Source organism: Vicugna pacos, chromosome X, assembly GCF_048564905.1.
Source record: "Vicugna pacos chromosome X, VicPac4, whole genome shotgun sequence".
Lineage (NCBI taxonomy): Eukaryota > Metazoa > Chordata > Mammalia > Artiodactyla > Camelidae > Vicugna > Vicugna pacos.
The window spans coordinates 54,008,703-54,032,934 of NC_133023.1; the positions used below are offsets into that span (position 1 = coordinate 54,008,703).

The following is a 24,232-nucleotide window of genomic DNA, read 5'->3' on the forward strand; positions in this document are numbered from 1 at the left end:
GTTAAGTATGAAGTTAGCTGTGAGCTTGTCATATGTGGCCTTTATTATGTTGAGGTAAGTTACCTCTATACATACTTTGTTGAGAGTTTTTACCATAAATGGATGTTGTATTTTGTCAAATATTTTTCCTGAATCTATTGAGATGATCATAAAATTTTTATATTTCATTTTGTTAATGTGGTATATCACATTGATTGATTTGCAGATGTTGAATCATCCTTGTATTCCTGGAATAATTCTCACTGGATCATGATGAATATGATCTTTTTAATGCATTGCTAAATTTGGTTTGCTAATATTTTATTGAGGATTTTTGCATGTATGTTCACCAGGAATATTGGTTTGTAATTTTCTCGTGGCATCCTCATGTGATTTGGGTATCAGGGTAATGTTGGCCTTGCAAAATGAGTTTGGAAGAATTTCTTCCTCTTCAAGTTTTTAGAAGAATTTAAGAACGATAGATATTAATTCTTCTTTGAATGTTTGGTAGAATTCACCAATGAAGTCTTCTGTTCCTGGACTTTCATTTGTTGGGAGGTTTTTGATTACTGATTTAATCTACTTGCTAATAATCAGTCTGTTCAGATTTTCTATTGCATCTTTATTCAGTCTTAGTAGGCTGTATGTTTCTAGGAATTCATCCAATTCTTTTAGGCTGTCCAAATTGTTGGCACATAATTGTAGTCTCTTATGATCCTTTGTATTTCTGTGGTATCAGTTGCAATATCTCTTCTTTCATTTCTGATTTTGAGTCCTCTCTCTTTTTTTCTTGGAGACTCTAGCTAAAAGTTTGTCAATTTTGTTTCTTTTCAAAGAACCAACTTTTAGTTTCATTGTTTTCTTTTTTTAACATTTTTTATTGATTTATAATCACTTTACAATGTTGTGTCAAATTCCAGTGTTCAGCACAATTTTTCAGTCATACATGGACAAATACACACTCATTGTCACATTTTTTTCTCTGTGAGCTACCATAACATTTTGTGTATGTATATTTCCCTGTGCTATACAGTATAATCTTGTTTATCTAGTCTACAATTTTGAAATCCCAGTCTATCTCTTCCCACCCTCCACCCCCATGGCAACCACAAGAATACAGACTTGTGGTTGTCATTGTTTTCTTTTAATTAGCATTTCCTTTTGTATCTTTTTTGGGAACAGTTTTATGTTCACAGAAAAATTGAAGAGGAAGATAGATTTCCCATATGTACCCTGCCTTTGCACATGCAAAACCTTTCCTTATTATCAACATTCCCCATCAGAGTGGTACATTTGTTACAACTCATGAATATATATTGCCACATCATAATCACCCAGTTCATAGTTTACATTATGGTCCACTGTTGGTGTTGTACATTCTATGAGTTTGGAAACATGTATCTATTATTATAGTATCATACAGAATAGTTATACTGACCTAAAAATTCTCTGCTCCACCTATTCATTCTTCACCTCCCAAAATCTACCAACTACTAATCTTTTTACTGTCTTCATAGTTTTGCCTTTTCTAGAATGTCATATAGTTGGAACCATACAGTACATAGCCTTTTCAGATTGACGTCTTTCACTTAGTAATATGCATTTAAGGTTTTTCCATGTCTTTTCATGGCTTGATAGCTCATTTCTTTTTAGTGCTGAATAGTATTCCATTTTCTGAATGCACCACAGTTTATTTATCCATTCACCTACTGAAGGGCATCTTGGTTGCTTCCAAGTCTTGGCAACCATGAATAAAGCTGCTATTAATATCCATGTGCCAGTTTTTGTGTGAACATAAGTTTCAACTCCTGTGGGTAAATATTAAGACATATGAGTGCTGGATTGTATAGTAAGAGTATGTTTAGTTTTGTAAGAAATCACCAAACTATCTTCCAAAGTGGTTGTACCATTTTGCATTCCCACCAGCAATGAGAGTTCCTGTTGCCCCACATCCTCAACAGCATTTGGTCTTGTGTCATCAATGTCTGAGATTTAGGACATAAGTGTGTAGTGTTATCTCACTGCTATTTTAAGTTTTGTTTCCTATGACCTATAATGTGGAGCATCTTTTCTTATGTTTGTTTGCCATCTGTATATCTTGTTTGGTGAGGTATCTATTATGGTCTTTGGCCCATTTTTTAATCACATTTTTTGTTTTCTTGTTGAGTTTTAAGAGTTCTTTGTATATTTTGGATAACAGTCCTTCATAAGATGTATCTCCTACAAATATTTTTTTCCCAGTCTGTGGCTTGTCTTCTCACTCTCTTGACACTATCTTTCACAGAGCAAAAGTTTTTAATTTCAATGAAGTCCAGCTTATCAGTTCTTTCTTAAATGGATCATGCCTTTGGTGTTGTATCTAAAACGACATCATACCCAAGGTTATCTAGGTTTTCTCTTATGTAGTCTTCTAGGAGTTTTATAGTTCTGCATTTTACATTTGGGTCTGTGACCCACTGTGTGCTAATTTTTTCAAATGATGTTAGATTTGTGTCTTGATTCATTTTTTTGCATGTGGATGTTCAGTTGTTCCACCACCATTTGTTGAAAAAAACTATCTTTGTCCCATTGCATTGTCTTTGCTCCTCATCAAAGATCAACTGACTATATAAATGTGAGTTAGCATTTCCTTTTGATTCTTTCTTGGAGTTTTCATCTCTCTACTTATATTACATATCTGTTCTTACATATTGTCCAGTTTTTCCATTAGGACCCTTAGCATATTAATCATAGCTATTTTAAATTCCAGATCTGATCATTCCAAAATCTCTGCTGTATCTAAGTCTGGTTCTGATGCTTGGTTTATCTCTTCAGACTATTTTTAACTTTTTAATATGCTTTGCAATTTTTGGCTGAAAGCCAGATATGAGGTGCTGGGTAAAAGTAACTGAGGTAGATAGGCCAGTATTGTAAGGTTTTATGTTTATCTGACTAGGAATTAGGATGTGTTTACTGTTTGCTGTAGTTGTGGGGTCAGGGGCTAAAATTTTCTCTATTATTCTTGTTTTATTCTCTTCATGATGCCCTTGGGTGTCCCTTGAAACTCCTTAATAGGGTCTGAGACTTGCAATTTTTTTAGCTGTAATCCCCCGTTATTATACAGGAGTCCTGTTAATGTGGTGATAAAGTGTGAGTAGAATGGAAGCATTCTGTAGTCCTATGATTAGGTCTCAATCTTTTAGTGTACCTAAGATGGATATTTCCTATCCCCTAGGTCAGTTAGGCTCTGATAAAAGTTTTCCTTAAGGGCAGGTCTTGTTAAGGAGAATCGAGAGGACTGGATATATTTCAAGATGGCTACTTCCCCTCTCCTCTTGGTAGAAGGAACAAGAGAATTTTTCTCCAGTCCTCCCAGTGAGAACTTGGTGCTCTTGAAAGTAAAACTAATAAATAAAAGTATATGGAACCCCCTAAGACTGGACCCACTTGAGATTTTTAACCCTTGAGTTAGTCCACTTTGAACATCTAGCAATCTGTTTCTAGGGTTTTTTTTTTCTGCTTGTTTGTTTTTGGGGGGAGGTAATTAAGTTTATATATTTATTTTTAATGCTAGTGCTGGGGATTGAACTCAGGACCTCATGCATGCTAGGCATGTACTTTACCACTGAGCTATACTCTCTCCTCTGCTGTTTCCAGTTCTAAAGTGTTCTTACTGATACTGGCTTCAGTATCAGTTTTTAGTCTCTTCGTGCTTTAGTGTGAGCTTCTACTCCTAGTAAGCTATGATACTCCATATCCACCTGTCTGTCTCTGCATCTTTCAGAACAGCAGTTTGCCTTGTGATATCAATTCTCTGATAGATCTAAGAAGAGTTGATTTTAAGTTTGTCCAGACTTTTTCTTATTCTGAGTATGAGAGTGACAGCTTCCAAGCTCTTGATGTGTAAAACCAGAAATTGGAAGTATCTACATTTATTTGTTAATTTTCAAAACATACCTAGAACAACATGGATCTTTCTGAAGTTTCAGCTTACCTTAAAATACCTACAGGCTATGTGACCTTGTACAATTAATTTAGTCCATCTCTTCATCTCTTCATAATAAAAAATAAATAAAATAAAATAAGCATAATAATATATACTTTGGTAGATTGTCATAACAACCAAATGAGATATGTAAAGCATCTAGCACAGTGCATAGCTCATATACTCAATAAATGTTAGCTTTAGTTATGATGTCATTTATCTTTATCAGAACCCTAGGCCTTGAATAGAGACAAAGTATACAAAGTATTCCCTTATTTAGAAGATGAAGAATCAGAAGAAAATGGTCTACTTGCCCTATAGTCAGTTTATGGTTGAGTCAGGACCGGAATCTGGCTAGGACCGGAATGCTGGCCTCCATAGGCCAAATGCTGTTACAAGACCCCCTTTTCTTAATATCCGATAGCAGATACCCTGCCCACATTGATCAAAATCTGTCATATCTCCAATTTATTCTTATCACAGAGTCCCACTCTGATGTATCTGTGTAGTTTTTCTGCAGAAATCATGATGGTTATAAATAGAGGGTACTTGAATGATACAGAAATGTAACCTGTTACCATAGAACCAGACGTGTGACAGTGGTAGTACTCTGAGTCGTTATGAAAAAGGTTCTAAAGCATATAGAGAAAATAAGTCAATAAATCTAAAACGTTTTAGAACCAATCAGAGGTTACTGCCTTTGCTCTAGGTCAAGATGCTCATATCTAATATGGGATAGTTCTAGCTCCCTGGTATTTTCTCTCTAGAAGATGGGAAACCACAATGGCTTCAAGCAAAAAAAAATGAATATGGTAGATACAGAGCTAGGGCTTAGAGGTCCATGTTGAAATTCGTAAGAATTATTTACTGACCATGGTGAGCTAGATTAGAACAAGAAGGAACTCCTTTACTGCTGAGGTGGTGTACTCACTAGCATTTGTGGGAAATGTAATGCAATCTAATGATAATTTTGTCTATACTTTTTCATCCTCATTTTTTCCCAAGGGGAATGCCAAATGTCTGCTGAGTAGATAGAAGCTCTCTGGGAGCCCTTGTGTGACAGCCAATGAAGTGGAAGAAAAGGCTTTGAGCCCCTGTTGCTCTCATCTCTCTTCATGCCATGGTCATTTTGGAAAATTAAAATTAAAATTTTAGCTCCTTACCTTGCACTGTATACCGAAATCTATGCCAGAGTAATTAAAGATTTAAATGTAAAAAATGAAATCAGGAAAGAACTAGAAAAAATATAAAGAGTTACCTATATAATGCTGGTGTATACACATTTAATATGATAATGTAGAAATATAGTTATTGACATAGAGAAAAGTTAACAAATGACATTTTTCTTTGATCTCATTTTGTAAAAATACATATTTATATGCATAGAAAATTTCTAGATCTGCATTAAAATGTTAATAGTGGTTATTTGTGGGTAGTTTAAAAAGCTATTTTTTCCTTTTTGCTCCCCTTTTTTATGTATGCATGTATGCATGTATTTATGTATGTATAATAAGTTGGTATTTCTGGTATAAAAATAAAAGAAGTTAAAAAATTTTTAACTTCCCTTTCCCTCTTTGCCCTTATGGATTTAGGTCAAACTTCCTCTAGGAAGTTTTTTCCTCAACTAGCCAGTATAATTCCTTAAGTCTTCCCCTCTTTTTTTTTTTTTAAACATTTAAAGTTTTTTTTTTACTTTTTACTCATTTTTAAGGTTTTTTGTTTGTTTTTTGCTTGTTTCTACTCTTTATTTTTTATTTATTTATTATTTGGGAGAAGGCAATTAGGCTATTTTTATTATTTATTAATAGAGGTACTGGGGACTGAACCCAGGACCTCATGCATGCTAAGCAAGCACTCAACCACTGAGCTATACCTTCCCCTAGTCCTCCCCTCTTTAGTACTTTCCGATTCAACTGTCAGATCTCTGAGGATAGAGTAGTGTTTCATTATTTACTGTTCTACCTTCCACAGGCATGCTCAGTAAGGACTGGTCACATGGTGATGGTCTGATTTCCTCAAAGCCTGCTTTGAAGGCTGATGTAACAGTACTAACCCTTTAACCAGCTGAAATGGTCTGAAACTTGGCCAGGGCTAACACAACTTGTCTGTGAGGACAGTGTGGCTGCAATGGTTGTCACCTCACTGCTCTCCCAGGCTGTGGTGGCTGACCAGCTGGCTGGCAGCTGGTTGATGAGACCAGGCCATTCTATGTAAATCCTTCCCCAAATAGCCTTATTGTTCAAGGAAGTGGCCCTTCTCAGGTTGAGTTGCTGCCTCTTGGTAGTATCTGTGCTTCGTTGCCAGAACCACCACATACATTCTCAAGAATGCTCCATGCTGTTAAAAACATAAAGGATAGGCAGTAAAGGAAGAAAAGAACTAGGAGGAGAGAAAAGAAGTTAAAAAACAACGATAAAAGAATGGAATTTCATGGCCTTAAGTGTAGCATGTTGCTAAATCCAACCTAAAACATCCTGAGCATATAATAATACCTACTGTTGCATGTGAAATTACTTTGCCAGGGAAGTCTACACAGACATTGCTTTTCAAGGGAACTGTGCAAGCTCCGATGGCCACACTGGCACTGGCAGCCCTCCAGCTTAGAGACTTTACTGACTTCTGATCGAGCCTGCTCAGATAGAATCTTTGATAGAGCCTGCTCTTATAGGTAAAGGTCATTCCGGGCTTGTTGCAAGAATAAAATGAGATGCCCACACAGTGTGAGGAGATGGATGGTCAGCAATCCTTCCTCCTGGCAGTGGAAATTGGTGGTTACAGAGGCCAAAATTCACCTACAGGAGCCCTACTTATATCCTGGGCAACTTCATTCCCTCCAACTTTATCTGCAGCAGGGACTTTTGTAGACTTACTTCAACCTAAATTGTCTCCAGTTATAACCCCACCAAGTTTTGAGTTCATCTGCAACAAGTCTTCTTCCACCTTTAAGGAGTAAAATGAGATGATAACTGGAAACAGGTTTTAAAATCTATAAAATACGCAAATGCTTGGTGGGTTTTTTGCGTGTGTGTGAGCTCTTGAGAGTACTGACAGTGGTTTAATTTTGTCCAATAGGGTTTTCATAGGAGTTGGGAACAGACTTTAAATACTTGTATCTAAAGAAAATCAAATCCATCTATGGAATGAAGTGAATTGAGTCCCCAGTAGGGAAGAACATGCCTGCATGTTTGGGAGACACCTTAAACTGTGTACGTCTGAGGAGTAACCTATATGAGAAAAGCCTTGGGTTTTCTGAGTGACTTCATTTGATTAGAATTGTTTTCTTAAAGGTAATTCCCCAGAAAATGCTTATGATCGCATTGTCAGTGAAATGGTTGACACTTCTTTCAAAGTGTCTGTTAACTTAAGGTAAATTACACTGGGCATGCATGTGGCACCCACCCACCCCCTTGCCATGAGAGTCTTATGGTTGCACTGTTTTAATAACTAACAATGTAAATAACAATAAGGAAGTGACTAAAAAGTAAACTGCCACTGCCCTGCTCCTTCCAGACCAATGATCCTTTTTTCCTTCCAGCTTCAGCGCAGGAGATGTTATTTCAGTTCCTCACCTGAATGCGTGACTCTTCAATCTCAGGACTCGCATCATTAATGGAATGCCGTCCTAAGGTTGTTGAGTTCTGCGTTTCTGGGCATTTCATCTTTATGGGGAAGTACCCATTCCCTCACTCCAAAAGAGCCTGAAAGATTTTTCTCCCTAGGGAAGAATCTTCCTCATAACTTGATTGTTACAACAACCAGAAACAGATCGGGGCAGTTTGATAGCTGGGAGATACCTTGCCAATAACCTGACCTTTGGCACAGGACTCCCCGACATTTGCAGTGTCTTGGAGGGTCCTCCTGTGACTGTCTTGGAGAATAAACACTTTCTGTTCATTTCCAGTGATTTAATTTTCCATTTTCTCTTTTTAACAGGTCCAGTTAAAAACAAGAAAAAGGGTAAGTGAAGCTCCTGATTTTATAAAATTGCTTTCATGTCAGGTTTTTTCAAAAACTAGAGGAAAAAAATCAAAGGAGTTGTATTTTTATATTATATTCTTTCAGCGCTCATTGTCCATTATTTTATTCAATTGCATGCGATCTTCTTGAGTATTGTAGCTTTTGAGGAATAAGAAATATAAATTGTTTTCCAATGATGATCCATGAAAGATAGAATTGCTTCTGAGCAACATAGGAAAGTTGTTTTTGTTTTTCTTTCTTGCTCCCTCTTCCATACAATTCATTTAATTTAATTTTTCATTGAAGTCAGTTTACAATGTTGTGTCAGTTTCTGGTGTACGGCATAATGTGTCAGTCACATCTACATACATATATTCCTTTTCATATTCTTCTTCATTATAGATACTGTAAGGTATTGAATATAATTCCCTGTGCTATAGAGTAAGTCCTTGTTGTTTATCTATTTTACATATAGTAGTTAGTATCTGCAAATCTCGAACTCCCAGTTTATCCCTTCCCACCCTCTTAACCCCCTGATAACCATAAGTTTGTTTTCTATGTCTGTGAGTCTGTTTCTGTTTCATATAATTCATTTTATATCTCTTTCCTTCATTCTTCTTACTCTTTCCCCTGCCCTTCTCCTTTCTCCTTTTTTTTTCCTCTCCTTTGTCAAATCAGTGACCAAGTATGAATGAAGTCCTGAGGCAGCTTATGGGGACTAGGTATACTACCTCCTGAGAGATGTCAGTACCCTATCTCTTGACCTAAAAGCTATTCCTATCCTATTTTTCAAATGGTCAGGGAAAGTATTTCTTGCTTTGTTTCAATATCACTTTCTCTGTGATGGAAAAACTAGTCAAAGAAGCTTCTAGTTGACTAGCTCCATCGTACCATTGTTGGGTCCGTAAGCCTCCAGTGTACCTGTAATAGGAATGGCCCACGAGCTAGTACGGGTGCTTGCTTTCTTTAAAAGGAGAACCCAAAGACAGAACAGGTTCCATAAGACAGGACCAGGCAACACAGTCCACTCCTGAGGACTAAATGAACCCACTATGAAATCAGTTTTAAGTATCTGTTTGTTTGTGTTGACCTGGGAGGAAAACAGAGTGAAATGAGTGATTTTTCATTAACATACTGTAAGTGAAATGATTCTGTCTGTTAACATTTCTGGAGCTTTATAGAGTAGATTATCATCAACCCCAGACTAGGTCAAAAAGACTGGCTTCAGCTGCTCTCTGCCACTTCCCTGAGCACTAGGGTACTCTGGTGGCCCACATGGGAAACTTGTGTACCTGTTGGGAAGAAGTTGAGGAATGGCCTGGCCCCTGAGGACCTGAGCTGAGCAAAATTGGAAAAGAGCCAGAGAACTGGAGGAGTCAGTGAAGAAACATTTCTCTGTGGGGCCTGGGCATTCACCCAGATAGTCTATCTCTTAAGAAAAGGGGACCTACTGTATAGCACAGGGAACTATATTCAATTTCTTGTAATAACATATAATGGAAAAGAATCTGAAAAGAAAATATATATATATGCATATATGTATAACTGAATGACTTTGCTGTACACCTGAAACTAACACTGTAAATCAACTACACTTCAAAAAATAAAAATTTTTTTAAAAAGAAAGTAAATTTGATTTTCAAGCATGTAGTTTTTCATTCTTTCACACCCCTTTAAGACAGAAATTTTAACAAACCTACAAAGCTCACCTGGCCTAGACGCAGACACCCTCTACTAACACAAGCCCAGGGATGAAATCCTTTCTGAATAGGTAGACTTGAGAGCACTTTCTAATTACAGCTACTGGTTTTTTTTTCCACTCGCTCATTCATTAGACAGTGAATGAGCATCTTTTATTTGTCAGGAACAGAGATGCAGAGATGAAGAAAAATGGTTCCTGCCTTCCAAAAATCTCCCAGTATATTTAGAATCAAGGAAGCACACACAAATAATTGCAATACAGTATTTAAAAATGCTGTCATAGTAAACAACAAGGTCCTACCATATAGCACAGGAAACTATAGTCAATAACTTGTAATAATCTATAATGAAAAAGAATATGAAAAGAATATATATATCTATAACTAAATCATTATGGTGTACACTAGAAACTAACACAACATTGTAAATCAACTATACTTCAATTTTTTAAAAAATTCTATCATAGAAGCATGAACAGGGTGCTGCAGGAGCACAGAGAAGGAGCAAGGAGTTTTCCCTGGTGAACTGAGGGGCCGCATCTCAGAGAAAACATTATTTGACCTGGACTTTGAAGGATGAGGACAAAAGAAGGGGAAGAACATTCCAGCAAACAGAACAGCATATTCAAATCTCTCCAAGGCATGAGAGAACATGGCATATTTGGGGAAACAGCAAATAAGCTAGTAATTTACCAAAACACAGGGCATATGTGTGATGGGGAACAGCACCCAGTTGCAGTATTATCCAAGGGGTGAGCACTGAGAGAAGACACTTGCTAGTGGTGATAGTGTTACCGAAGTAATGTGTGCCCGCGCACCATGAGGCCAAACAAACTGAAGCATCACAGTTTGGAGCAGAGAAAGGTTTTGTTACAGGACCAAGCAAGGACAATGGGCTGGCTCATGCCTAAGGAAACCCCGAACTCCTCTAAGGGTTTCAGCAAAGTATACCTAAAGGCCAGGTGAGGGAGGGGGTCGCAGGGTGTGTGATCAGCTCGTGCACAATCCTCTGACTGGTTGATGTTGAGGTAACAAGGTGGTCAACACTGTCAACCCCTGGGTGCCAGAAGGTCTAGGGGGCTACATACCCTCTATCATCAAATATTTAATTTCTTCCCTTTGGTGGTGGTTTTTAGCATCTGAAAAACTCAGGACATATACATGAGATACTATTATCTGGGTACTTCTGAGATGAACTGCAGCAGAGGATATGGGGGAGGGGTCTGACCCTGGGAGGCCCTACAGGGTCCTGCTGGATTACAATAGAAGGCAATTGTCTAGGCTAGAAGCTCTGGAATGACAACTCGAGAGATTCTAATGCCTCTGTCAGGGACTCAGATGGCTGGCCAGCACTGCTCCATTGCATGTGGGCCGTTATTGGGAGAAGAATGCACATGGGCCTTAAACATTGACCTTGGCTGAAAGTGATTTAGAAGCCATTGAATACTGATTTCTTTGGACACAGTGAATGGGCACATGCCTGAAGAGGTCAATTGAGTTGTTCATTTAATTTCCATCCTGTAATGGAATTTCCTCCCACCTCCCATAACTACCTCTCTGACTCCCTTTCTCTCGCGCACATGCACACTTTTAGTTGTTCTTTGCACAATTTGGGCTTCACTAAAAGAATGTGTATATTCTTTCATCTAAGACAACACCGGATAACTTGGTAAGCACAAAAGTCTCTGGGCTTTATGTCTCATGAAGTGCTCTGTTAAAGTAAGATAATCCAGAGAAGGAATTCAATCTTCTAAAGTCATCCTCTGCGTCCAGGGGTCATTTTGTACGTGCTTCCCTCTGGGCCAACTTTCTGTAAGGCTACAAGTGTGCAAAGCACACTTGCCTCAACCTAGTTGCAGAGGAGCAAAGAGGACCAGCTGCAGGAGTAGATCCCAGCAGGCGCTTTTTTCCAGATACCTTCTAACGTTTTCATGAGTGAACCTTCTCTGTCGACACTGCAACCATTGTTCTCTTTGACCGGAGGAGTTGCTGGCAGTAATTATTCCTAAATTACATTGATAATCACAGGAGACTCATAGTCTTGACGATGAAGTTGGTTCTACCCAGAGAACCCTCGCTAGCTCAAAAATCATTGCTAGGCCTGGAAATCCTGGGACATAAGACAGTCTAATATGCACCGTCCTCTGTGTCCAGGTCATCCAGAGAACACTGACAGAGAAGCGAACTTTACACTCAGGCTAGGGAAGTTTACTGACTGCCAGGGGTAAGTCAGTTATGGTGGAACTTCAGTCTTGGGAGGAAACAGAGAAATCATCGAGGCCAAGGTCCTCGTTTCACCGATGGAGAAACTAAGGCTCAGGGAGAGGAAGGGATTTTTCCCAAAGTACGTCTGTGGCCAAGCTGGGGCTTACAGCTTTATCTCCCGACTACAGATTCCGTGTTCTTTCCACTACACTAGCTGGAATTGAAACTTGGGTGCTGAATAAGCCTGTCTTGGAAGCTGCCCAAATCTAAAGGGAGATGGCTTTCTTATTCGGCATCTTAAAATTTACTAGATCTCGCAACTGGGTAGATTCAATCTTTTGCTGCTAAGTGCAGGGAAAACACTAAAGCTCCTGCCTCAGGGTCTTTCAGGCTACAGAGACTCTCGCTGGGAGAGAGGCTATCAAGACTTGCCTTCCTCTCCTCCCTGGGGAAAGGGCCCCACAGTGACCCCGTTTGTTTCATGGCAAATGTAGGTGTGGTTAAACATGGACAACTGGCTTCTTGAGTGGCGTTGCCATGGGGATTGGGTTTCTTGAGCACACGGCATTATTCTTAAAGAAGGACCTGAAAAATCAGGGCAGGATTCTCCTGCCTGAGAGTCCCGGGAGCAGGGCAGCAGAGTCAGGAAGGAGGGATTTAAGGTGCGACTTGAGGGTTATATTTAAAACTAAGAAAGTGGCCCAGGTGAAGACACTGTGATGGAGTCTGGTGAAAGGCTTCCATGCCTGAGACTTCCACCAAATGGTGAAAAAGCAGTCTAGGGAGGAAGCAGCCTGTGACTGACCACCTTTGGTGCTTGAACTGCACTGCACAGAGCAGAGGAAGTAAACAGGAGGAACTGGAGGTTTGGGTTCAAGGCCACAGTTATGACTCAGTTAATGGAACTACATTCTTTCTTTTCTTTTCTTTTTTTTAGGGGGAAGAGCAGGGCTAGGTAATTAGGTATCTATTTATTTGTGAGGGAGGTGCTGGGGATTGAACCCATGACCTCATACATGCTAAGCACATGATCTACCACTGAGCTATGCCCTCCCCCCACCCCAGGAGCTACATTCTAGTGGGAATTTCGGAAGGACTGGAATATGGAATAGGAAGGTGGAGACTATTCTGAGAGTATGGCCAGGAGGAAACTGGGAGGATTTGTTGGCTAATTAATAGTGCATTCAAGAATAGGGCCTCTGAGGAAAGACTCTGGGAAGCCAGATTATTTCACCTATAAAAATCGAGGTTGATAGGTGACAATGTCTTTGAACACAGGAGGGTTATTGTGTGTGTGATGGTAACTATCCTTCTCTATCTATGAGAACAATGAAGTAAGAGCTTAAACTGCCACAGGAGGGATTTCAGTTAAATATATGGAAGAACTTCCTAACAGGGAGGAGTGATAAACATTGGAACATGCTACAGAGGAAGTTTGCAGAATTTCCTTTCCCGGGGATCTTTAAAAATAGGGTTTAGAGAGGTCAGCTGAGAAAGCCTGCCTGCTGCTTCCTCCTCAGCCCAGCTCTCTGCTCTCCACCTCCTCTTCTTTCCTTATGTTGCTCTCTCTTTTTCATTCCACTTTGCTCCCCTACCTCTCATCTCCCAAATTCTCTCCGATTCCAGATTCCCAGCTAGCACCACCTTCATCCCAAGCCCAGGTTGTACATCCTGTACATCCTGACTCCTATCGGAAACCTTCCTGGAGTCGATGATCTTCTTGAGGTCAGGCCTTAGCATTCTCTTCTTATCTACATCAAGTCCGCCAGCCTGGGCAGTGAACATGAAAGCCACGCTCTTCAACAGTAGCCCAGTTCTCAGTTCTAAAAAGTGACCCATCAGTCTAGCCCCTTGGTAATTCTGATCCTTTGGACTCAGCCGAACTATAACCTCCTTTTTGAAACCTTCCCTGACCACTTCAGCATTTTGTCCCTACCACTAATGCATCACTTTTGCTACCCTCTGACTGTGTCTATTTCCCCATAGTTTGAGTTCCTTAAGGATCATTGTATCTTCAAACCCAGACTGTAAATGATTGTTCATGAAAGGGAGTAGGGAGAGTGTGTGTGTGTCTGTGTGTGTGTGTGTGTGTGTGTGTGTGTGTGTGTGTGTGTGTGTGTGTATCATGTGTGATAAAAGTCTTTAAGGGCAAGAACCCCCAGGGGGCCAACTCTGTATCATTAGAAGTAGTAGAACTCCTGACAGCACATTCTCAGTCAATAACTACCAATGTGATACCGAATCTTGTCTTTCAGGAAAAAAGGCAGGACCACCTGGGCCCAATGGCCCCCCAGGACCTCCAGGACCTCCAGGACCCCAAGGACCCCCAGGGATTCCAGGGATTCCTGGAATCCCAGGAACAACTGTTATGGGACCACCTGGCCCTCCAGGTCCTCCTGGTCCTCAAGGACCCCCTGGTCTCCAGGGACCTTCTGGTGAGTTCCTCCATTTCTCCACCTCCCACCGCTAGGCTCCTTACAAGTTTTCTAACAGAGCAAGAGTGGGTGATCCCTAAAGCACTTTCAAATGGTGGTGTGTGGTAAGAAATTCAGGTCTCCTAGCTCAGTGAAGAGCTTGCAATTGAACAAGCCTGACCTACTCTAACTTCCCATTTATTCCAATCTGTCAAGGATGGGCCACCTGTTTTTGACCTGCCTCAACCCTCCCATCACAAGCCCTCCCTGACTCTAGGCCACCAGTGAACTCATATGAGCCAGAGACAGAGGTCCTAAGTGTTCACTGGAGTCCCCTCTGGGGATGGATTTAGTCTGTCTGATTCCCAACATCCAGCTTCACCTACTGGTGTTTGACTGGAAATAGGCTATGGGAAGGAATGTTGGGGACTGGACAGAATGACAAGCCCTAGAACAGTCCCATCCCATGAACTCTGAATTGTCTTTCCTGTAGAGATAGACAAGTAGGCACTGATGGTCAAGAAGTTGGAAACCTATGAGTCACTCAGGCTGTGAAAGAAGCAAACACAGGCACCAAGACAATCCCGTCGAGGAACTAAGTGCTTCTAGCACTACATCCTTCCCCCACCACGTTGTCCATTCAAATAGCATTTCATCTCTTTGCGTCTTTCCCCTCAGGCCCTGAAGGGCATCCAAAAGGAATAGATGCAGATCCAAACCTGCCTAATCAGAGCTGACAAGAGTCAGACTGCCTGGGTTTAGGTCAGTTGTTATTTCCTTCTCCTGCTCCCCTCTTGTATCTTGGGGCTTTAAAGAAATGGACTCTTTACAGCTGATTTCTCTAGGTCCAAGAATACTGTAGCCAGACTCAGGATCTTTGACTCATAGTTCAAATAGGGCTAATCAGTGTCACTGTGGCCCTCGAGGGACAGAGTTTGAGATTTCTGTCATCCAATCTTTCCACAAATATTACTTGAGCACTTTCTATGTGCAAGAAATATATTGATAAGTGGTCCCTGTTCTCAAGGCATTTATGTCCTAGAGGAGGAGAGAGACAATGAAAGAAGCAAGATATTTACAAATGCCAATGCACTCTTCGAAGAAAATTAATAGAAAGGGAGCAAAAGGCTAAAGAAGCAAACACCATTGTCTCAGGGTCACATGATGGCCAGGCTGTGCTCTCATCTGTCTCCATGGATGCACGGTGGCACTTGCCTTGAGCCCATGTTGACAAGAGGCCAGTTTCCCCGCTGGGTGCTGGGCCCACTGGAGATGCAGGTCAGAGACAAGTAAGAGAAGGAAGGGGCATCCTCTCCCACCCCAGGGCTCCGCATTGCCCCCCGACTCTCCCTGCAGCTCTGAGCCTTGGAGAATCATGCTCAGACAGGCCTTGGCTTCAGGGAGCAAAGCTCAGTGTTACTGGCTGCCTAGGGGAGGAGAAAAGGAAGGAGAAAAAGCCTGCTCTCTGATTGTCCTGTCCTATTTTGCAGGTGCTGCTGATAAAGCCGGAAGTCGAGAAAACCAGGTTGGCTGGGAATTGCTCTCTTCCAGGGGAGGAGGGAAGGCCACAGGCTAGGGCCACTTTTGAGTTTGGTCCCTATTAAATCTGCCAAGGCTTGATTTCATGAGGATACCCTAGAGGTTCTGAGGTTTTTCACTCTCAGCCCCCTCCCAGCACTATGCATTGAAAAGCTTTGCCCCAGGGCCTGCCTTTAGCGAAGGGAACTGAGTCTTGCTGTGGCCACTTTTTCCCCATTCCCGGGAAACAGAGGATCACCATAGCCAAGCTCAACAGGCAGCCGTCAAGAGCTGCCAGTCAGGCCGATTCACCGGGGCCTCCAACTCCCCAGCCACCCCAGACAATCTGGTCGGCACTCAGACCACCTGGGATCAGGAGCTTAGAAGTTTAAGAGTCTATCCTTGAAAATCAGCCAACCAGTTCCAGGTCAAGCCCAGCCTGGACGTCTGCCTTAATGGCCTGAAGGGCTCCTCCCTAGTCTTTGAGCTTCCTAATCCGTCTCGCCTCGTCTCATCTCAGCCTCCCTCACTACAGCTGTTTGGCCACAGTGATAAATCTCCACAGCTGCACAGCGCTGGATGGCTGGCAGGATGTTTTATATCCATCACCTTAGTTGATCTTCAGACATCCCTGTGAGAGAGGCCAGACAGATATTCTTATAATCCCCATTTCCCAGTTGGGGAAATGAGGCTCAGAGGCAGTGCATTTGGCTGAAGTAACAGAGCCTGAAAGTGGCAGAGCTACAAAATCACATTACCCTCCAGTAGAAATGTGGCCACTCACATCCCAAGGCAGGGGAGAGGGAGCCGAATTGAGATGCAAGAGAAGAGGTGGCATTCTGGAAAATGGTGGCTGAGCAAGCGACCATCTCTCACAGTGACTACTCTCTCTCTCTCTCTCTCTCTGCCCTCATCCTCCCAGCCAGCTGTGGTGCATCTCCAGGGCCAAGGGTCAGCAATTCAAGTCAAGAATGGTAAGAGTCAAAGTAGGCTCTCTCCCCGGGAGGAGTTTCTCCTCTCCTTCCCCACCCCTCAGCCTTCAAATAATCACCCAACCCAGTTCCTCCCAGGCCCCTGGGGTACCCTTGGCACTAGGGACCATTCTTGACTCCATTTTGCCCTCTGCTGGCTGTCCTGAGTAATTGTCTGCACCAAGTCCTGTCACTACACCCAAATGGCCTTTCAAATCACTGACAAGGAAGCTAAAAGGGACCTAAGACATCATCAAGACCAGGGAGTCTCAGGAGATGGAGGTTAAATCAGAATCACCATGAGGATATGTGTAGTTTGATCAACATTTTCACGATACCAATTAGAGAAAGTCAAACTACGTGAAATTGAATCTTCATGTCTGATGGGTTGATACAGAAACTGGCTTGAGGGGGCATTTCACTCAGGGAAGTGTGGGCATGTTAGACTCTCCAAGGAGTATAAGGTGCTAGTGTCTATAAAAAGAGGACAGGTTTAAGGAGGTTAGAAACACTAATTTTAATGTCATCCCTGAATTTAAAAGATGGGGAAACAGAGTGCCAGAGAGATTGGATAATACCATACTAAATCATACTGCCTTATATTTGCATGGTACTTTAGAGTTTTCCACATACTTTCTTTGTCTTTTATTTCATCTGATCCTCATGACAAAGGTGGGCATTAGCTCTCTTTCCCAGAGATAGACACTGAAGCTCAGAGAGGTTAATTAACTGGCCCAAGATTTCAGTTAAATATAGGAGCTGGGATTCAAAACACTGCCTGTCCGACTTTCGCCAGTGCACTATACGGCTTCAGAAATGTGTGTGTGTGTGTACTCCACTGAATGATTAGCTTGATTTTCTTCCCCGAAGAGACATGAACATTCATTAAAGAACAGCGCTTTGAAATAATGTCCAGTCCCCAGGGTGCACAAAGCCTAAAATGCATGAACCCCCAGGAGCCTCAGAAAGCAGCAAGCCAGCCAAGATGCCAGATGCTTACAGAGCTTGGAGTTAGAGGGAGGGGGACTGTGAGTACAGAAACAGTAAATGAAGGTTAAGAAACCTGCTGCATGGGACCAGCTTCTAAGAACCCGGTCGGTCCTGAACTGGCTGTGCTCTGCTTCCTTAATGATTGGGCTTAGGTACTTCCTGTACTGCCACCTGGATGCCTGACTTAATGGCCTTAGAAATATAAGTAGGAACAGAATGGCACCAAAATCCAAGCGGTCTGGCTGAGACTAGGTGCCTTGGACCCCAGGGTCCTGGGTGGCCCATGATCACCATCTGTCCAAGAAGGAATGAGACAGGCAGGAGATAGATTGGTTTGGCTGTCCAGATGGGTGGCCTCAGTGTTTATTCTATGCCAGAAGCTACTGGTTTTGCTCCCAGCACATAACAATACGGGTTCCAACCCCTCTGGGCCAATCCCCAGTACGATCTTTAGTTCCACCAGAAGCAGGAGTGAGGGGGCTTAGGGGCCGGCGGGACATCATGCAGAGTGGTCCCACATGAGGGGCAGAGTTGGGGCGTCTCCTCCCAACTCCTGTCTCATCTGCTTATCACCTCAAGGGAAGATGGGCACCTTTTCCAGAAGGTTGGATTCCTCACATCTCAGAAAAGCAAGCCTCCCGAGACCAGCCAAGGACGGACTTTCAAAACATATTTTCTTGCATGAAGAATGGATGGTGTTGATGGGGAAAGGCTCTGTGGGCTCGCCCCCTCTCCTCTTGCAGTGGGAAAGAACACCCCCCCTTGCTACAGGATGGAAAGGAAAGCTTTTCCTCCGCCCTCACGTGCCGGCTCCCACTGTCCAGCCAAAGCAGAGTGACTGCCCCTCCACCCCAAATGGGGTGCGACCGAGAAACAGATGCTTTGCAGGGGTGCCTCTGCACCCAGACACCCTCACCATCCCTTTGGCTTGCTCTAGTGATGCTTGGCAGTCTATACCTCACGCTCATAGAGGTCCCTCTCCCCTATGGGGCCTTATTTCTGGTGGTCAGTTGCTCTGGCGGCCATAAAGCCTGACTCACGCTCACCCCTGACCCCTAAGGTTCTCTTGGTAGACACTTCCTTGGGCTGAGTGGTTTCCTGGAGACCATGGGAGGCTTTCCCGAGAGGAGTCAGTGTGGAGGAACTATTAAAAGGAATCTCTTAAGGACAAGGAGAAACCCCAGGAACCTATAAACCAGGAGAGAGATTCAGGAGCTGGTGAAATGAAATGGAATAATAAGACCTAGCCTGCCCCTCAGTGTCTAGATCTTGCCTGTGCAGGTCCTAGAACAATAAAGAAAATAGGACAGCAGGCCCACCCTCTTCTTACCACCCCTCCAATTCCAGCTAGAAAGTGTTGGTTAAAGATCCTTTCAGACAGAGAAGTCGGGGAGAGAGAGAGGAAAACAGACAGGCAGACCCTAGGGGCTTGAGGCAGGCCTGGCAGCCACTTGACAAACAGAATACTCTCTCTCTGCTTCCAAATGCTGTTCTGAAAGCTTGGCCTCCCAGGCTCTCCAGGTTACATTGGCATAGAGGTGGGGGGCGGGGGGGTGTGCTGCCTGATAACTCTTGTTTCTTTTGTCCAGATGATTCTGACACGTACTGAGTGACTGCCCTTCTCTCATACTGAGATCTTTCAGGTGGAGTGCTCAATGACTGGTCTCGCATCACCATGAACCCCAAGGTGTTTAAACTACATCCCCGCAGCGGGGAGCTGGAGGTACTGGTGGACGGCACCTACTTCATCTATAGTCAGGTAGAAGTGAGTACGGTCTCAGGCCTAACTCTTCTTATATCCAGAATGCAGATCCGGTGCAGGCCACACAGGGGCGCTGTGGAGCCAGCCAAGATCAGCCAATGGCTTACTTCCGTCTTTGACGGCTGGGAGTGATGGGGACACCGCACTGGGAGGGAGCTAAAAGGAGGAAAGAGAGAAGGGTCTGTTTTGACATTTTTTCCCCTGGCCGGATACCCAGCCCTCTGGTTCCCTCCTACAAGGCCCCAGGCCCTCGTCTCCCCACTGAGCTGTTTGGTTCTACTGCCAAACTTGAACTCTGTCTCAGGATATCCTTTGAAAGTCAGCTCCAGGGCTGCCAAGAACTCCTTCCGGTGCCGCAAGCCCCGACACCACTAGCTTTATAATCATTAGTGTTCCTGCAGACTTTCTGTCCACCTCAAAAAGATTTCTGCCTTTCCTTCCCCTTTCTCCCATTTGTTTCTCCTCAACCTTTCTGTTTCTCTGTCATATTCTCCCAGCCCTTTTCTCCCTCTGTTTTGGTCCTTGTCCTGGCCTGGTGCCCATTCCCTAGGTCTGCCAGTGCCCACCCACTTCCACCCCTGTTGTTTGCCTCCAATTGGGTGGCTCCTCAGAGCTAGATGTAGATGAGCCTTGAGGTTGGGGCTTCTGTGGGGCAGGCAGCAAGCAGGTGGATGGACAGAAGGACGATGGAGCCAGCAGAAGGTTCTCAAGGGAGGGTAACCGGAGAAGGTGGGTTCACTAGCGTTTGTTGAGCCCACCAAGCATCCCAACCCAGCCTGGGTCCTGACCCACAAAACTGTGTGGCACCTGAATACACTGCTGCATCCTGAGCAGCCTTTCATAAAGTGATTTAGGGTGACAGCCGAGTGTCCCAGTCCCCAGGAGTGTAATCCCAGTGTCCTAAGGGCCATTTGTCCAAAATGCCATTTGCTGGCAGGGAATCAAAGCTTGGGGTCAGGCATGATGGATAAGGGTAATGAAGGAGAGAAAAATTAAGTTTCTGGGCCTGGGAGAGAATTGGGCGAGGCCTCAGGCCTTGGACCCCAAGGAAAATTGGGAAAACCCCCCCAGGATCACGCCACTGAACATAAGTTAGCCCTTCCTTCTGGCCCCAAAATAAGGTCGGGGGCTGGCTTTGGCCCTTCCATATTCTTCATCTCATGTGTGATGGAGAGCTCTCCATCTCTCTGGATCTGTTTCCTCAATCCTCAGATGAGCAGGTCAAGGGGCAATGGCAGAATCCGTGAGAGAAATTCCACACAGGGGAGGAGGGCGGTGAGCTGAGGGAGCCGCCATCCAGTAAAGAGCTAAAGAACTGGCAGGTGGTTTCTGCAGCGTCTCGGGGGCATTGGGGACTTCTAAGTTTCTCCACAAATAGTCCACACGGCTTGAAATTAGAAGGGAAGTTGGATCCTTTTGTGTCTGTAGCTCTGGTTGAGCACCTAATGTGTGCAGAGAACTATGCCCAGGAGGGCAGAGGGCAGGAGTCTGGAGCTGGGGGAGGTCAAGTGTCAAGGGACGAATGAGACTTGGTTCTGGCCTTCAGAGTGTCTCCCACTAGATTGCTGTCAAAAGAAAGTCTTGTTCAGCCAGCTGAGCCCCATGGAGTGAGGGAGGAACCATAAATAAGCCTTCTACCCGCCCGTCCTGGTGACTAACAGAAGGTCCCATCTGTTCATCACGGGGCAGGGGGGCTACCCTCTCCTTCCTCTCCCCGCCAATCCCCTCTCATTGCCTCTCACCCAGGTCTACTACATCAACTTCACTGATTTTGCCAGCTATGAGGTGGTGGTAGATGAGAAGCCCTTCCTACAGTGCACCCGCAGCATCGAGACGGGCAAGACCAACTACAACACCTGTTACACCGCGGGCGTCTGCCTCCTCAAAGCACGGCAGAAGATCGCTGTGAAGATGGTGCACGCCGACATCTCCATCAACATGAGCAAGCACACCACCTTCTTTGGGGCCATCAGGCTGGGCGAGGCCCCTGCATCCTAGATCCCTCACCCCAACCCCAGCCCCAGTTTTGCCCCTGCCTGTGCCCCAACCCCAGGTTTGGGATCCAGGACTCCCAGAACCTCCAAGTGCTGCTGTGGAGTGAGGCGTGTGGGTGTTGCAGCCGCCGAGAAAAATGCCCCCAGTGCTGTTTATGCCCCAGTGACTCCAGGATGAGAAGGTTTGCTTGACTTTCCAAAATGACCTTGAGTTAACAGGACAGTTGATGGAGCCCCAGGGTGGACATGAAGCAGAACCTTCCTCCTTGGCTACATGTTGACTGCTTATGGCCTGACCCGTCAACCTCGAGGTCCCTGCTGTCACTTTGTTGCACTAAAGTGAGGGTCTCGGGCAACAGGCAAGAAGGCAAAGGTGTGCCCCAGACTATGGGGTGAGCCTCTGACCCCCAAGGGGCTGCTGCTCCTATCTGCACTGGGGGTTGGGGGCAGGGGCGGGGCGGGAGGGGAGCATTGCCGCCTAAAGAGAGGGGCAGGGAGGGGAAAGGGCAAGTGCTCATGGCAGAGACCAAGTGAGGAACCTGCCAGACAGTCAGCGAGCTCTTCCCGCTCAGGCTGAGCCGTGTTGCAACAGCTTGCCAGGCTTTGGGGACAGGAGGTTGGTTCTTCCTTGGAGCAACTGCAGGGGATGGCCAGAAACCCACCTGCATAAGACCCTGAAGCCATACCTGAGGCCACATGTCTTTCACGTTGTTTACAGCTGTGCTCCACGCTCAGAAAACTCCCCGGGGCCCTGCCCAGTTGCCTCCTTCCCAGCCTGACTCAACCACCCGTTCCCTTCCTCCTCAGAGCCTACCTCTGTCTGAGACAGGTGCCAATCCTGGGCCTGTGTTGTTGTGAGTCTGGGATACTCCTTAGATTACCCGGGCACCAAGGAAGTTTTCCATTTATTAAGCAACACAAATATTCATCTAGTCAACCTGCGTCTGGGGGCCAAGGGTGGGACTGGATGACCTCCCTAGAAGTTCCTTCAAATTCTAATATTTAGGCAGCTGCTGGGCTAAACTACTAAAATTCCCAAACCCTGAACAACCCCTGGGCAGTGACAAGGCAGAACTTTTCTACCTGACCCAGAAAGGGCAAGAGGTGGGAACAGGACAGGGTTTTATTCAAGTTTGCTGCAACCCAAAAGGTCATTACCATAGGCCTTATCTGAAAGGACAGCAGCTGATGCCCTCCTGAACCTCCCCTCACCTTTCTTCTCTCTGGCTCTGGGAAGTCACTGTACGGCAGTGTCACCATAGATTCCAGTGCTGCTCCCCTGAATCCAGGCTCAGGAGAAGGCAGCACCTAGGCACTGGGCAGGGCTCTGCCTTCTAGCCAGGCCCAAAGACACCTTCCCCCACCCTCACCCGCACCCCCACCCCCGACCCCGAGCCTCTCATCAGATTATATGATAGGATCATTCAAGGGCCTTATTTCTAACTGCCTGGGCCCAGGCTGGCTTCTGGGTGCTGGCTCTAACCCATAGCTGGGAGGGCCAGTCTTGTAGAGTCTGCTCCTCTTATTCCAGAAACAAGTTTCCTTTTCAGGATAGGGAATAAGTTCCCTTGGGCAGCTGAAATCCACCAAGAACCACAGGTCCTCATTTCCCTGCTGTGCCTTCCCTTTCTAAGCAACTACACGGCTTGGCCCTTCGAGGGTCAGGGTGAGAGTGGGTAGGCTACACCGCCATTGTCGGGTTGCTAATGACAGCCTGGCCACCCCATGTGAGGGAAACTTTAGGCATGTATTTGACCCCAGCTCCTATAAAGTGCCTTAGACAGTCCTTGGTCATGGCGGGATCTGATGAGAACCTATCCTGCAAGTTTGGAAAGTCCTTTCTCTCATCTCCTTTGATAATATCACAAATCCCATGGTTTAGACCAGGCTCAGAGAGGTGAAGTGCTTTAACCAGGATCTCACCCAGTTTAAGGCACCTGGGCTTCAGCCAGATCTGACTCCAAAGCTGTTCTGTTCCAGCCCAGTATTGTGTTGAATCTGGAATCTAGAGAGAACCAAAAAAATGGAACTGTGGACCCCAGATCCTTGAGGGGCCTTGGGAGAAACCCAGAGATGCTCACCTTCATTCCTTGATGGTAATGCCTATTCTCTTGGCTGCCAGGGGCTCTATGGCAAAAAAGTAGGACGTTTGAGGAGGGGAAACAGCCATCAGCCTTTGAACTCTTGTGTTCAGAAGAATTGTCTTGGTACCACATCGAAACAGCAGGCCTCTAGTATCCACAGAATGGATGCCCCTTATGTCCTTTCATCCACCCGGCAAACCAGTGTACCAACCAACCATTGTATATGGCGCCCCTACTGCAGACAGGGTCCTCTGGTTACCCTGCAGACAGGTCACAGGAGCTGGCTGCTTCCCACAGCTACTAAGTAACTCCTTATCCCTTTCTACCATACCTCAGAGACCTCTGTGCTACCCAGATCTCTCAGGGATGGAGGGAAGACCAGAGAGAGGGCTGGCTCTAAGGCCAAAGGGGTGTGAGCAAAAGGAAGGAAAAGGTTTCGGAATTGTGCCCCGAAAGGACATTCTGATACCCACTCTATTCTTCCGATATGGAGGGGATTCAAAGGGAAAACAGGATCACACAGGACCTCTTTATTCATTGCAACCCCTCAAAAGGAACCCTGGAGGGAGACGAGTTGGGAGGGGACCCAGAGGTGGCTAGGGAGCCCAGTTGCCGCCAAGTTATTGGCAAAGTGGTGAAGCCATTTACTATCAAAAGAAGGTGCAAAGAGACTCCCAGTTTGGAATTATGCTGC

At 44.6% G+C, this 24,232-nt stretch overlaps 1 protein-coding gene across 4 annotated transcripts in view; it reads left to right on the forward strand.

The window, feature by feature from the left end:
* The window catches only part of EDA (ectodysplasin A), a 335,284-nt gene extending 312,428 nt beyond the window's left edge, over positions 1-22,856 (forward strand). The window contains exons 3-8 of one of the 4 annotated variants that reach the window (XM_031675255.2): positions 7,877-7,900; positions 14,061-14,240; positions 15,710-15,744; positions 16,660-16,711; positions 19,333-19,463; positions 21,207-22,856. In XM_031675255.2, coding sequence (XP_031531115.1) covers positions 7,877-7,900; positions 14,061-14,240; positions 15,710-15,744; positions 16,660-16,711; positions 19,333-19,463; positions 21,207-21,458 — 674 coding nt within the window. In that variant the 3' untranslated portion in view covers positions 21,459-22,856. The remainder of the gene's footprint in view (positions 1-7,876; positions 7,901-14,060; positions 14,241-15,709; positions 15,745-16,659; positions 16,712-19,332; positions 19,464-21,206) is intronic. The other 3 variants (XM_031675256.2, XM_031675257.2, XM_031675258.2) reach the window with 3 other exon arrangements.
* The last annotated feature ends 1,376 nt before the right edge of the window (positions 22,857-24,232 follow it).